At 40.5% G+C, this 15,397-nt stretch overlaps 1 protein-coding gene across 1 annotated transcript; it reads left to right on the plus strand.

The window, feature by feature from the left end:
- The first annotated feature begins 4,788 nt into the window (after nucleotides 1-4,788).
- On the plus strand, nucleotides 4,789-6,775 carry LOC118421114 (melatonin-related receptor-like). The gene is made up of 2 exons (XM_035828274.1): nucleotides 4,789-4,899; nucleotides 5,855-6,775. The coding sequence occupies exons 1-2, from the start codon at nucleotides 4,789-4,791 to the stop codon at nucleotides 6,773-6,775; spliced, it is 1,032 nt and encodes a 343-aa protein (XP_035684167.1).
- Nucleotides 6,776-15,397: the final 8,622 nt, after the last annotated feature.

The following is a 15,397-nucleotide window of genomic DNA, read 5'->3' on the forward strand; positions in this document are numbered from 1 at the left end:
ATCTTCCAACACCGGGATGGAATTCTACTCTTTTCGGTAAACGTGGTTGGTTCTTAAATGTGCTCGAGATGTGGCTCTCTTCAAACACGGGAACATCCAGGAACTTAGAATGTTGTTATTGATAAGTATCCTATCCGATCCCGTTGTATTGTGTCTGTTTTTCTCAGCAGCGCTAGCCCTTTATAATAGTCATAGGTAATAGTTGGGCAGCCCTGGTCGTGGTATTTGGATACTTAGTATGGTAAGGTTTTGTACAGATGACATCCACTTGCACGGAAGCTAGTCTCCGTGTTGCCAGGTCAGGGCCTACACAGACCAGCCTCTCGGCTCACGGTTGTGCTAGTAGTAGGGCTAATACGGACCAAACAAGAAATCCTTTTTAAAAAAAGCTGTCAAGACAGCCTCAAATGTTGAGAATACAACGGTGGAAGGGGGTAGTTTATGAATGACTGGAAATGCAGTGTTGTCGGTAACCACACTGGTAGAGTATGGTTAAGCGTGTGGAAGTGCAGACTTTGGCACAGTGCACTAGTGGTAATCAATCGATAATTTGGCACACTGGTAATCAATTAAGTTCAAGTGCAGAGTTGAAAGGAATCTATTTTATGCTCGGATTGAGTGTTGACTTGAGTTTAATTTATGATAGAAAGCTGCAATGCTTCGAAAAATTCCATTTGTGTTACCTTATTATGACTTCTTTTAATGTAAACGTAAAGAAAACACACACTAAGGATACTGCATTCATTTGATTAAAGAATGAAATGAGATCAACAAGGTTTTGTATAGTAGTATCATTTTCACGGGTACATCGTTCTTTACCATACTTTAAAAAAAGCGATCGCCCGAGCCTCGCTTTATGTCACAGGGGTGGTTTTCAGGCGAAAAATACGCGCGACCATCTGACGATTTTAAAATCGGTCGACCTTCCAGCGATCGTGAAGTACGCTTGAAGATCGTCGACAATGTAACAGTGGCATTATCCAGTGTTCAACTACCTTAGCATTTCGGTTGGTCTTTCAAACAAACTTTCGCATTCTCGGAATAGGTCAGCTATTGCGTCAGAAAGGATGTACCGTTGCCATAGAGCCAGCTGAGTCTAAGCGTCTTTGCTGGATTAAGGATTTTCTGGTAGGCATTGTTTTCTCCGCGGTTGATCATGACCAGTCAAGCCATCGCGAAGGATGAGTGACCGAAGCTCTACCGCCGTCTTGCTGCTTTATTATTTACAAGGTAACACAGTATACCATACAATAGACGTTCATAACGTTCGCGGAAAGAATGAGCGTCGTCTAGCCTCTTTCGCAGACTTCTCGTGGCGACGCCGGAGTTTATTTTCTCGTGTGGGAGCGCTGATTCGCGATTTCCAAAATGGGCTAGAGGGGTATTTCACTAGAGTGCGGTACGTCGGCGAAGATAGCTGCGTTCTACATTGAACTTGTGTTACCCTTGACTAAATACTATGCAAAACGTATGACTAAAAAGACGACCAAACACACCAAGCGTAAAAAGATAACCGACTTTTATCGATGAAATATTATTTTGAGCCTTCTGTCAAACCTCAGTTACGTGAAATACCCACTGTAATACCCGCAATGTCTTCTAGATTGTTGATTGAAAACTAATCTTCTTCGACTTTATCAACCTATGTTGGAAATTGCAAATCAGAACTCAATTTTAAACAAAAAGCGGCGATCCAAGAAATTTGCTAGTGAGACTAGACATCGCTCTAATTTCGGGAGTTGTAAGCTGGAATACCTTTAATACAGTGATCGATTAATGTCGTCGAAATTTCAAACCATTGCCATCATTTTGTTATCATCGTTCATGAAATCCACGAAAACATTGGCATAATGGTGCCTCTTGAGTAAGTGCATGCTGTAACTTTAACCAACCCTTAAAAATCCCCCGGCGTGAGCTAATAGAATGGGCGGGCGGGCAGTACTCTTAGTACCGCAGAGAAAGCGGTAACCTCCCGGTAGTATTGTTTCAAGACTTTTTGAACACTAACATGTCACAATTTGCTCCTAACTAATCAATATATTCTATGGATAACAATGAAACATTCCAACTTATGCATGCTAATACATCATGTTGATACGGTATACTGCGTACTCTTTTTTGCATACAGTTGTAATGGCATTTATAGAATGTAAGACAATGGTATGGTGCTGGGTTTCGTATATTGCCTCGACTGTTGAAAGCAATTGAGCCTATGATACTGTAACTCTATCCCTGTGGGTTTATTTATTACTAGTATTACAGAAAATTGTATTTTCTTGCCATTTTTAAATTGATATTTGTCCGGGTGAATTAAATTCTGCGTGATTTGATAGCAGGTGCAAATATCATTTCCCGGATGTACGCAAATAAAATATCATAAAAACACTGATCGGATCCTTTGTCTTTGATTTGCACTTAGTGTAGGTCTGATCGCTTTAACGGGATTTTCTCTATATGCTGAGCCGGCCCCTCGAGGTAATATAATAGCAATCCTCTTGCTTTAATAGCCATATGGGTGTAACTGTGGATCAAGGAGCTGGCCAGCTCAAACCCCTACAGCAGTTGAGCGTTCTTAACAAAACAAAACAAATCATTAAGTATGCAAATTAAGTCCAAATTTACATAATTTGCACTTCATTATGTACATCTCTGCCACAGGTACCTGCATACCAAATATGGAAATCCATCATTACTATGTTCCATTATGCTCCTTGGAAGATTTTGACAAAAATGATCCTGCAGTTCCAGAGCAAGCTGCTAGGGGGCCCAAACATACACCACTTCTTCCTTACATCAAAAGCTATCTGCCACCAAGAAATCAAGACCATAGCATGTCCAGGTAAAAAGATACAAAAAATTGAAGTTCTGCTGCAGTACCAAGGTCACACACCAAGGGGGCCCAAAATTGACCTTAACCTTTGTCTTCCCAACCCCTACCCACATACCAAATATCATCGTAGTCCATCAAGAGGTTCTCAAGTTATGACGTCCACAAATATCCGGAAACACACACACACACACACACACACACACACACACACACACACACACACAGACACAGACACAGACACAGACACACTCAACACTATACCTCCATTTTTCATGGAGGTAATAAAACCTTACCTTTGACCTCACTTCCTGTCGCGCAGTGAATCCCTGACACTAGGGGTGGGCACCGGTATGGCGTACCGGTACAAAACCATTTCTTTTTGACCGGTCCAGAAAAACCTGACCTGAAAAAAAACGGTTAACGGGCCCGGGATGTTGGACCGATTAAGAAATGAGCATATTATATGATCAGGATTCACACGTTTTGGAGCTTACCGGTCGAGGAAAATAACAAGAGCGAAGTAGAGTAGAGTAGAGTCTATAGTCATTTTACCAACTTGTAGTTTTACAGTCAATCGTACAGAGGCAGTTAGCCTTGAAGGATTTTAAAACACCAGTGAGAGTTAAATACTCCACAAACTGATTTTCTTGTAACGAAATGGACCATTGCTTTGAGTATCGTCTATTCACAAGTTCTCACATACTGAATCAGGTCCAGGTTTAGGTCCGTACCGGAACCTTATCCTCCGGACCTGAACCGGACCTGGACCTGAATTTTCTGTACCGGTACCCACCCCTACCTGACATAACTCGGACCTAACGCCCAAAACAAATGGTAAACTGGACAAATTTTCACCCAATTGGGAAAGCTCAGACCCTATCTGTTTCTTCTAACATAAAAAAGCCTCCAAACTGGACCAAAATGTTATAGGAAAGACAGATCTTCAAGTAAGTAAGTTAAGTAGTAACTCAACATTGACGGCCTTTGCCATCTGCCATGTTCGCCTTGCATTCAGTACATTTGTAGGTGGTGAGTTTGATCCCGACAGTGACATGTTTATCTTTAAATTTTATTTTTTTGTGTGGATAAAAAGTAATCCTGAGGCCTACTTACTCTGCAGTTATTGGTGATCTTCTTATAATGTATTCTTCCAGCTGTGATAGTTGGTCGAGCTCTTTCGGTGGGAACACAGACTGACCCTGAGGTCTACTCCCTCTGCAACACCAACCGGACCAACAAGACTCGTACCAAAGATGAGGTGTCTTTCAACAACACAAACTTCTTTAACAACTCAAGTTTCCTCAGAGACACGACATTCTTTGGAGAAACATGGCTCTTCAACGACACAGTTTCCTTCAACAACACAAAACCAGGTACGTCTCAAGTGATTTAGAGAATGCCATCACTTTTATGTTTTCTCCGTATGAGGCCTCTATACTGCCAAACAGATGAGTAGAGTGAAAGTTATGCGGCGCAGGGAAACCGGATACACTGATAATATATGAGAACTTGTTAGAGGTTGGAGAAAAATAAAGGTTGGCAGGTTTTTGGGGTCGGGTAACCGAAAACTCAACCTTTCTTCCCAGGCTTAGGTAATACTTTGGTATTTACGGATTGTCGTCTCCATGACATTTAATTCCAAAGTACTGTTTTGCAGTTCAAATTTTGTTACATAAGCTGTTGCGCAAGGTTTCAATTAACATTTCAAAACCAACTGTTTTTGAGGGGAAACTCTATTCATTGTCTGTAAAACAGAGCATTTAGAGAGTAAGTTTAGAAATATTGCAATTTGAAACCACCGAACGTGGACCTGGCATTCCCAAAAGCTATTTTTATGACAACGGATATAATTTTAGGCTATCCCTCGGATAAAGGTAGACTAGCGTTATGTTCTTTTTATATATCTGCTATTGTTCGCCAAGCATGAAAGTCTTGAACGTTTTTCAGGAATGATCATGATGTCAGTGAACAAGTCTGCTCTGAAGTCACCTCCTGATGTGGTCTATGAGTTCCTATGGGAGGACGGCTTGTTGGTCGCACTGCTGGGCATCTCTAGCATGGTCGGGACTGTAGGCAACGCTGCTGTCATACTGGCATTCTGCATTTACAAGAAGGCATGTCTTTACGATCATTCCACATCTTTCAAAAAAAGCTATCCACATTGTCAAGAATTACGACCAAGAGAGTTCGTTCAATTGGATAATGTATAATTCAATTAATTCTAAACTCCACCTGCAACTACATTTACAACTGTATAAGGAAGCGAGAAGAAGTTGAACCTGTACATACTAGTACTAGTATACTTTAGAGTTTGTAGTCTCAGTCATGTATCACACCCTACACAGATTGTACTTAGAATCACTAGGAGATGTATCCTATTCACCTAGACCTGTACTTAGCTTGTTAGAAAGCAAAAACGTACAATAAAGGTCTTCATTCATTCATTCATTAATTGGTGCGATCTAGTTTCTTTGGGAGGCCCAAGAAAAGCCCCGTAGTCCTCCCCCTGCCTGTATTTCTCCTCTGTATATCAATTTGTTTTTAATTCATGTGATATATGCAAAGAAATAAAGAACCTAAAGACCATAGCAAGTCCAGAACACGAGATATCAAAAGCGGTAGTACCTCTGCAGTGCTGAAACATGCTCACTATTTTGCCTAAATTCTAATAATTTCCACGTCTTGCAAAGACCTACCCACATCTAGTTTTTATTAAAACCAAAAACTATAAATCTATATTGGAATTTATCAAGAGCATTCTTTATCAGTAGTATGCATATATAGGTAGAGAGTATATTTGCATAAGTATGCAGGAATAAAATCATAGTTATGATTACATTAAATTTAAATAAATAAAAAAAATTGCAGCGGTGAATTCTTAATCACGGATGGTATGCATACATTAAAATGAGAGAATATTGAACCTTATAGCTATCAATACAAATTTGCATACCTTTGCATGAATTTTGCATAAATGAATTTATTTGTACCGACACCCAATGTACATGTATACTACTTTGACAGATTCGCACCACTGATAACGCCTTCATCCTGAACACAAGCATCTGGGACCTGGTAACGTCTGCCGGCATCATTCCCCTGATCATCTCGTCTACGATGGCCGGCCTACCGAACTGCGGACAAGCTTGCTGTGCCTTCATAGGCTTTCTGAACCTCTTTAGCCTGCTACAGTCATTGTTATCCTGTGCCCTCATTGCCTTTAACCGGTATGTGCACGTTGTGCTCTCACTAGCCACTTACAAGCGCTTGTTCGGTCCTGTCAAGGCCTTCCTCTGGGTGGTTGGATCATGGGTGACCGGTACTCTGGTCATGTTTCCGGCTATGTCAGGTATATACGGCAGTTTGGGATGGGACGCGCATGTACAAATATGTCAGTTATCGCATGAAGACCCGGCAAGTGTACTGTTTTTCAAAAATGTCGTCCTGTCCATGTACTGGGCTGTAGTTTTCACCATATCTGCATTCTACGCCCGAATCTACCTGCACGTGCGGAAGAGTACCATGGCCATCGGCCAGCATCTCGGCCACAGCCCCCAGCAAGTGTCCCTGCAGGCGGTGAAGCGTACAAAACACATGTTCTACATCTTCTTCACTTTTCTCACCCTGACCTGCCCAAACGTTGTCATCAATTATGTTGATTTCTACGCCACTTTGCTCCCTAAAGCTGTTTTCTTCACCAGCTCTGCGTTGTACATCCTAAACACAGCAGTCAATCCCATCATTTACACCTGGACCCTGAAAGAGTTTTGGCAAGGGTTCAAGTCCATGGTCCGCTGCAGACGACATATTGTTCCTAACCCTCAAGCAGGCCAACCTGCTGTTCAGACACCCGTCAGAGTAATAAACGTCTTGTCCCGATCCGGGGTCTCCAACCGGGTTGCCCCTTCAGAACCATCCGTTGATACGTCAGAAATAAACACGTAAGAATACATCGTGCCAGGTGATGATCACAGACACCTCAATTGCAAAAAAATTAGGAAATTAAATTATGATCAGACTCACTGTTCCTCTCCTAGACAATAGCTTTACCTTTTCGCGAACTGTACCACATTATCGAAAAAAATTACCTCTGTGCACTATTCGAAAGCAAACGACATGGTACTGCCCTTCATTTCACAATCATTAAGACTACATACATGTAGTAGCAACTTTTATAGTAATATTCTATCTGTGCAACAAGTGACCATTGTACACAAACGATTCACGGTAAATCGACGCTGTGAAGTCTGATTTATCTATATTCCAATTACTTCAAGCCTCGTCTTTGTTTCTATTCCAATCCAACGTTATAGATTACTTTATACAATACTGAATCGCAGCTTGAAATAATATAGCTGCTCTTAGCTTGGGTACCATCTGGGTAGTGGTTCTCTCCTATGTTCGCTTCTGCTACCCAAATATCAGAGAAGCGGCTGTATATAGTGTACAATAAAATTCAGAGCGATAAGCGACTGTATATTATCTTAGATGTTATCAAAGAGAGAGGTCTCTGACTTGTAAACAATTCTTGTTGAAACCGTATGTTATATTCACATTTCGACCTGTTTTGCTAATGTGTCATGGGCCTTCAAGTTTGACTGGCTTTACCTAACGACGGAACTGGTATATGGACAATTAATTTTATGACTTGTTCTGCAACGTTTATTGCATGTACATGTATGCATGATATTTTCATGCCCTACATGTATTCATGAAATGCGTATATATTTCCAGGGGCCTACACAAAGCAGTGCAATGACACAAAAGTGGTCCAGAACAATGGCATCATACTACACATGCTCAGTTTATGCAGTATGTACCCACTATGGAGATCTCATCGACAATGACATTTATGTCAACCTTTTCGCATCCAAACACCATGTACACAATTACACCGACAAATGTATATTTTGAATGTTTAGTGTTGTTAATGTGATTCTGACTTATCTATCGAATAGACAATTTGGCATCAATTGCTGTACAGTTGCACGGTATTGTAAAAAAATAGTTGGCAAAATAAAGCTGTGGTACACCTGCATTCTGTGTTGTGGCGTAGCACGACTTCCAATAGGGTCTTACTCAAATAACAAAACAGCATTTGCGGTCGATATCCGTAGTTTACGTATATCAAAGCGCAGCTGAAGCGGGATATATCCGACACTCAGAGTTTCTTGCGCGGCTGGCGGTGAAAAAGCGGCGGATAGGGGATGAGGTACCGCCGCTGCTCGACCGCCATCTTGCTGCTGTATTATGTACAAGGTATGGCAAATTGTTCCTCTTGAATTTTCATTTTCCCAAACATATTTTTTTTAAGATTGGCTCCGAATATCACCTGAAATCCCCAATTCTTTATGTTTTTCGTGGAGTAGGAGCAAAAAACTTTTGTTTTAGGATTTTTTTCTTTAATTTCTGATTTCAAGTTTACATTTCAAGCCCTGCGTCCGGTATACGTGGATAAATCTGCCATACATCGTGCTAAGGCAAATTGAATACAATTTACAACTGTTTCCTTTTGTTAGCATCTACCAGACTTTACATGTAACTACAAAATGGTCAGTTAGACAGACAACACTTGTTGTGCAGGAAAGAGTTGCCTTGTTTCCGCACACCGCAGCCCCTTCAAGTAGAACATCTGTTAACTGTTAGATTCAATCATATAAGAATAGAAGCAATTGACTAAATGGGGTGTTTTAGAAGTCACGCAGAGAATTATGGTGTCACTGCAGGATGAGCTGGGATATTCTGTCCTACTTGAATCTTTACATGGATCACAAGCGACCCCTATTAATTAGGTGCAGTACTGCACCACTCCATTGTGAATAATGCTGCAGTACTGCAACCGATTAATAGGTGTCGCTTATGATCCTTGTACCGACTATAGTTATTAGGTCGAGTTGTTAATCCTTTGTTTTCAGTCTTTACCATCGTCAGTCTTATGTTACACAAAGTAAAGAAAGAAAGAAAGTGTAAAGATGGCTTTATGGCAGTGAAAATAGGAGAACTCAACGACCCGAATTATTTTATATATTTGTTTTGTGTTGAAAGAGACACTTGGAAAAAAATATGTAGAACACCTGATCACACCTGTCCATCGTCTGTGGGAACATTTACTTCTCTGAATGACTGAAAGTGAATTATAAATAACTGTGTAAAAGAATTAAAGATCACTTTTGGCATACTTAACATGCATACAGAGAAAGGTAAATTGAAGAGTCAAATACTAGTTACATTTTATGCAAGCTGCGTATCTTACACAAACGCATTACGTTTGACAACACAAGTAATCTGTTAAATACTTTAAAAGGAACCAATAAACAAATCTAGTCCATAACATGTACATGTAGATCTATATATATCTGATGCGTTCATACGACGCAGTTGTGTCATCAGGCTATTTCCCGACCTGACCTGACCTTTGCCCAGGCGTGGCGCTCGCCCATTGGTCAGTCCACTTGATGAGATTAGGAAGGGAAGGTCCCACGTCAGGTGTACGCTCGCCCATTGGTCAGCCCATTTGATGAGATTAGGAAGGGAAGGTCCCGCGGCAGGTGTGCGCTCGCCCATTGGTCAGCCCATTTGTTGAGATTAGGAAGGGAAGGTCCAGCGGCAGGTGTGCGCTCGCCCATTGGTCAGCCCATTTGATGAGATTAGTAAGGGAAGGTCCCGCGGCAGGTGTGCAGGAAAGAGTTGCCTTGTTTCCGCACACCGCAGCCCCTTCAAGTAGAACATCTGTTTGCTGCGATATTATTTTTGTCAACCAGGGAAGACTGAGATCGAGAAACATACAAATCCAACCATACTTTTGAGGCATGATGAATCTTATTAAAGATATGTCAGATATTCCGTTCATGAATATCATGTTAGATTTTCTATAACAGCTAAATGCTAAAATCGACAGAGATTAGTTCAAGTTGACCCGGTACGGCATATTTATGAACCCCAAAAATCTCTTGAGGAATTCCAGTTATTAGAAGGTCGACAAAAACGTGTCGTGTTTACATACTGATAAACGCTCTTAACTGCCTCTGGAGATGTACTCGTGTTAACTACATAGGTGCAATCTAACCTTACAGCACTGACAAACTTGCGATTTCGACGACGATATTTTAAAAAAGAAGGTTAATTGTAAGTATATGACAGACAAGCGTACATGTTACCTACTCAGTAAACAGTTCAAGTCCATACCATGTAGCTATGTTATTCACACTCAAATATCTAACATCTAGAGAGACGCCTACATTAATCTACACAACAAACTACAATGATATATCATTCTCACATCTAATACAAGGCCAGGTGAAAAATAAAAATAAAAATACAAATTTTGTATGTTTAAGAATGGTTTATTTGCCAGAAATCTTTCCAATGTCGAAAACAACACATTTCCTAATTTAAACACAAAGAACACACTTTTGTAGTGTCCACGTAGGTTAGGAAGATATGAATGCAATCAGACCAATACTAAAACATTCATATCTTTATATCTCTATAAACAGCCCAATCATCAAATTCTATAGCGTAGCACCGAACCTGCGTCATTCCCATATCTACGACCAAATTATTTCCTTGGCTTCTCTTTGCCAAACTATCATTGTCCTGCTTTTCACCCTGGTACCTTAAACCTTTAATTCGGTAGCTGTGAACTTCTATCACTGTGGGTTCGCACGTGGCTTCGGAGATGGTCTGACTGACAGAAGTTCTAAGTCTTACTGCATTCCTCACAAAGGTAGGGTTTCACCCTGGTAGCTGTAAGCGGTGTACCGAAAGTGTGAAAAGGAACGAAAAGGAGCGAAAAGGAACGAAAAGGAACGAAAAGGAACGAAAAGGAAAGTACCGAAAGGGCGAAAAGGAACGAAAAGGAACAAAAAGATTGGATAGGAACGAAAAGGAACGAAAAGGAAAGTACCGAAAGTGCGAAAAGGAACGAAAAGGAACGAAGTATGAAGCAAAGTGGGGGGGGGGGTTGAAAGCCGCTGAGTAGCGCGCTAGAAAAACGTTTGACGGGTTGACATTCTGGTGTAGGTTATTTTTCTACGGTCCCAAAAATGTCACAAAATCGTTTTCTAGTGGTCCCGGCCTAAATTATAAGTGGCCCCGGGCAATCGGGACATTGATTTCAATTTGAGGCCTGGTTCCAAAGACTTTTTCTGCCGAACCGGCACGGGAGACGTGAGTCGCCCGCCAGATCTCTCCGTAGTTTCCCAATATCCTTACACAAACTCCTCACGTTGGCCATTTCTTCCCGCAAAATGATTAATACTCATGGTACAACGTGAAGAAAACTCATTGGTACAATGTATACATGTCTATCCTTTCACAGCTTTTCTTTTGTCGTGAACGAGCAAGAAGATATGTCTCCAATCTCCAGAGAACCATGTTGTGGGCCCTGTTGAAGGGAGCTGTCATGCTCGTGGGGCAGCAGTTTATTACCATATCCTTCCTGATCGGACTTCTATTAGACATAGAAGTTTATTTGCAAGTTCGTGCCCGAGGGCTAATTGCAAGTACATAGTATACACATAGTGACAATGGACAGTCATAAACAATGTTCTAATCTAATACTTTAAACAGAATCCAAAATAATAAGGGAAAATCCATTTTGTTCCCTTTTTTCGGCTTCAAAACACAAAAATTAAGCCTTTCTTTTTATCAAAATGCAGCCTTCATGACTTGGTATTTGCATTTTTAAGAAACTTTCTTTAAAAAATCACAACTAGATGAGGATATATACTCAAACAAATCAATAATAATCCAGCCTAACCGAGGATATATAATGAATTAGAGTTTTGTCCAGCAGCTTGGAGGATATATACTCCGGCTGGAGGACGATATATACTCTGATAGAGTATAAATACTCTGCATAAAGGAGGATGGATACTCTTTCCGAAAGAGTATTTATACTCTGCCTGAAGGAGTATTTATACTCTGCCTGATAGGGAAGAGTATTTATACTCTGATAGAGGATGAATACTCTGCACAAAGGAGGATGGACCCTGTGCCTAAAAAGAGTATTTATACTCTTCCTGATAGAGGAACATGAAGGAGAATGGTCCCTCTGCCTGAAGGAGTATTTATACTCAGTTTCTGCTTGAAAGAGTATTTATACGTTACCTTAAAATCTCAGTAGTAGTCAGGGTGTTTTTTTTCTGAAAGTCTATTATTACACAATCACCAGTGATTTGATTATGATGTTCAATTTTGCGCGACACCTTTCACAAGGTAGGCGTATTCCTTTCAAACATATACATACATGACACGGTGTATAGAAAGCAGCTAATGTATATTTTACTCATCTAGGTAATATGAAGGGATGATAATTTTCGTAGATGCTATCAGTAAATACATGATCAATTGATAAGCTGCGACTATCAAAAGCGGCTGGAAGAGGAGAAATGGGCCAAATAGACGTATTAGTATCATGTCAGAGGAGTTAGTCCGCTAAATGAGCAAACTGTACTCCTACAACGGACAAACCCCTCTGGTATGTTATCTGTCTATTTGAACGATTTCTTTTCTTTCCAACCGCTCCAGGAATAAAGGCTGATCAAAGGAAACGTAAAAAAGTTCATGTTAGGCTAACACATTAAGCTAATCTTTACAGTTAAAGCTGTGTTCTGCATACAAGGTACGCTCTCAATTCTAGCTTCATCTTGCAACTGCTTCTTCCCTCAGCACGAGCGAAACTAGACCATCCTCGCTCACTAACTCCCTTCGTCCTTTCAATCCGTTGTTATTCTCTGAGCAGCAACCTGTAACCAATGAATGAATGAAAAATGAAATCTCACCCCACATATTAAGCCTACGGTTTGAGAGAAAATATTGCTTTATCTTCAGTGCTATAGTAGAGAAAGACACTTGAATGCATGCATTGCATGTTTTATAGTATCACATAAATACATACAACAGTGTACAAGAAGAGGTCAAATTCATGTAGTGACTGCTGAGGACAACAGTCACAAATGCATATTCGACAAACCGATATAAGAAATGGAGCAGGTTGGAGACATGTTCCTTAGAAACATTCGATATAAACAGTCAAAAGGAACAGCCATTTATCTTAATCTGCTCAGAAAGAAAAATAGGAATTTGTTACATAAATGTAGGTGTCCAAAATCAAAGTGATTTCAATTTTTCTCTGCCCCCTATCAATCAAGTCTATCCGTCATTTTATTAACTGTGGTCTAGGTGGACATATGTTACCTATTTCTTCCATTAGACAGCTTTCCAGACGTCCGTCGCTAACTCGAAGCGATCCGAAGATGTCTCCTAGGGGACCTGAATAAGTTTGTGGTGAGAACGCGGATACAGTAAGTCTATAACATCCGTGGCGCTCCTAACAATGTTTGTTGATAGCAAGTCACCAACTTTGTTAACCCCTATGGCACCATTACATCATGCGATTTGAAACAAACCTACAATTGCTTAACAATCGAGCAGGAAACGGACATTTCAAATGTAATTCAGTGTTGACCGTTGACCCTACCGAGTGACCACTAGTAGGAATAATGATTTAACAGGACACCTGAAGAAAATTCTATGTCATCAGCTCACTATAGCTCACTTGACACTTTAAGCTGAATATTAGTCTTTGAAATCAGTCTTTTTTTAAACTGTAGGGATTACCCTTAGGCCTAAATGATTGAGAAATAAATAAGAAATTCTAAAAAAAAAGCTACATAAGGGACCCTAATTGAAGTAATCTGTAACATATGACACAACATAAAGGTAATGACAACAATCTCATGAAAAAGACAAAAGCTCAACACACAAATAAAACAAATGTGCCACTGTTTTGGCTCTACACACTACCCCCTCATCTAGTGAACCAACATTCCCAAACAATCGGAAAACTTCAAAACATTACAAGGCACATTAGCCGAGAATAGGCGACAAAGAAAATAGATTTTGATTCCAAAATTGAAACCCATTCAACGTAACACTGCGATAGATCTGCCTTTTAATTAAAACTAGAGATAAATATGTGTAGTCACACATGCACACAAGGTCGCTTTTAAGTGTAATTTGTGCCAGGTGAAATTGTAGCTAGGCAATGTTAAAAAGCAGGTGTGAACATATATATACAGCCCTTGTAGTTAGAGGTCAAAGTGTGGGTGGGACAAGGGGGTGAGGCAGTTAGAAATGGTCTGTCCCAACCTGAACGCTCCATCCTTCTGCAGGAAGAAATGGACTGTCCCCACCTGAATAGACCCCCCAGAAATAAGAAATGGACTAGCCCAACCTGAATAACCCCTACTTCAGCAAGTTCTAAGTACTTGAGACACACGTACACACGAGGTACATTGTACGAGGGACGCTCGACCAAACAGTGCACGTAATACAGCTTGCCGTCCGTTTATTTTTATTACCTACATAAGTTATGGAGATGATCGTCAAAATTTGCATTATCAACATCTTGCTACATTCCTCTTTACTTAAGGAACATACTGTATGAATATCGAAAGTGTAACAGCTTTTTGTAATTTTGAAATTGATATGCAAATTATTACCTCATTTGCATAAATCTCATGGTAATCTTGATAACAATTATATTGGACGAAAAGATTAAACACCTATCATTTAACAGTAATGTTTAATTAGTAGTTTTCATTGGAAGTTATGATAATGAGCTCTCTCAGAGATACACTATATAGGAATTATAGCAATTATCTATTCAAATAAAATAACAACATATATTCCGTCAAATCAGAAAAATAACTCATATTCGTCCTTACGTATTGATAGAGAGGAGCTCCGGTGTAATTTTTCCGACCACTACTATATCTACGTGACTCAACCTCTGCTTGGAGAGTAACCCAGGCTAACAACACCACCGCTGGACTCCTAGCTCCACATGCCGGTAGCTCATTTGGCCCAGCGGGGTGCGAACTGCTAAGTACCACTGAAGTGACACACGACTTCCAAACAGATCTGTCTCGTCATTAGCCTCCATAGCGGGCCTTCTGGGTCTTTTTGTCTTTGGGCTCATAAAACACTTCTGCTGCATATTTGTATCTTTGTTATTCTCTATCTTATTGCAATAAAAGCAGGCTTTGAATCCAGTATATCATCACAAACATTTATTCTATCGGACACAAAGACTATCGATCTAGTAAGTTACAGTACTTACACACATTTAGCCCCTTAGCCTTTAGTTAGTGAACCGCCCCTGGTTGGAACCCTTCCTATCATCAACGGAACTCCCCCTTGACTGTTGCGTATGGTATGAAGCCTGGTATGAAGGTAACGCCTCCTTTCATGATGTCACGAGCTACGTTACTTCTGCCCCGGTGACCAATCACTGGTATTCTCTTTGGCACTTCAAAGTCATGCAAAGCTAACTGGTCACCAGAAAAACCCCGGTCTACTGCATACCAAACTCATATAGAGTGAGACCAACATCATGTAAATGTCCGCTGTGCTCCGACATGAAAGCGGACATGGCCAAATACTGAAATAGTGGAATTGTGGGAAAGCTTGGCTTGTTTACACCAGGCGATAATCTTTCAATTTCTTGGCAGGCGAAACGGAGAGGGTAATCCACGTGACCCGATGCTGGTACCACAGCAA

Source organism: Branchiostoma floridae, chromosome 8 (assembly GCF_000003815.2).
Source record: "Branchiostoma floridae strain S238N-H82 chromosome 8, Bfl_VNyyK, whole genome shotgun sequence".
NCBI lineage: Eukaryota > Metazoa > Chordata > Leptocardii > Amphioxiformes > Branchiostomatidae > Branchiostoma > Branchiostoma floridae.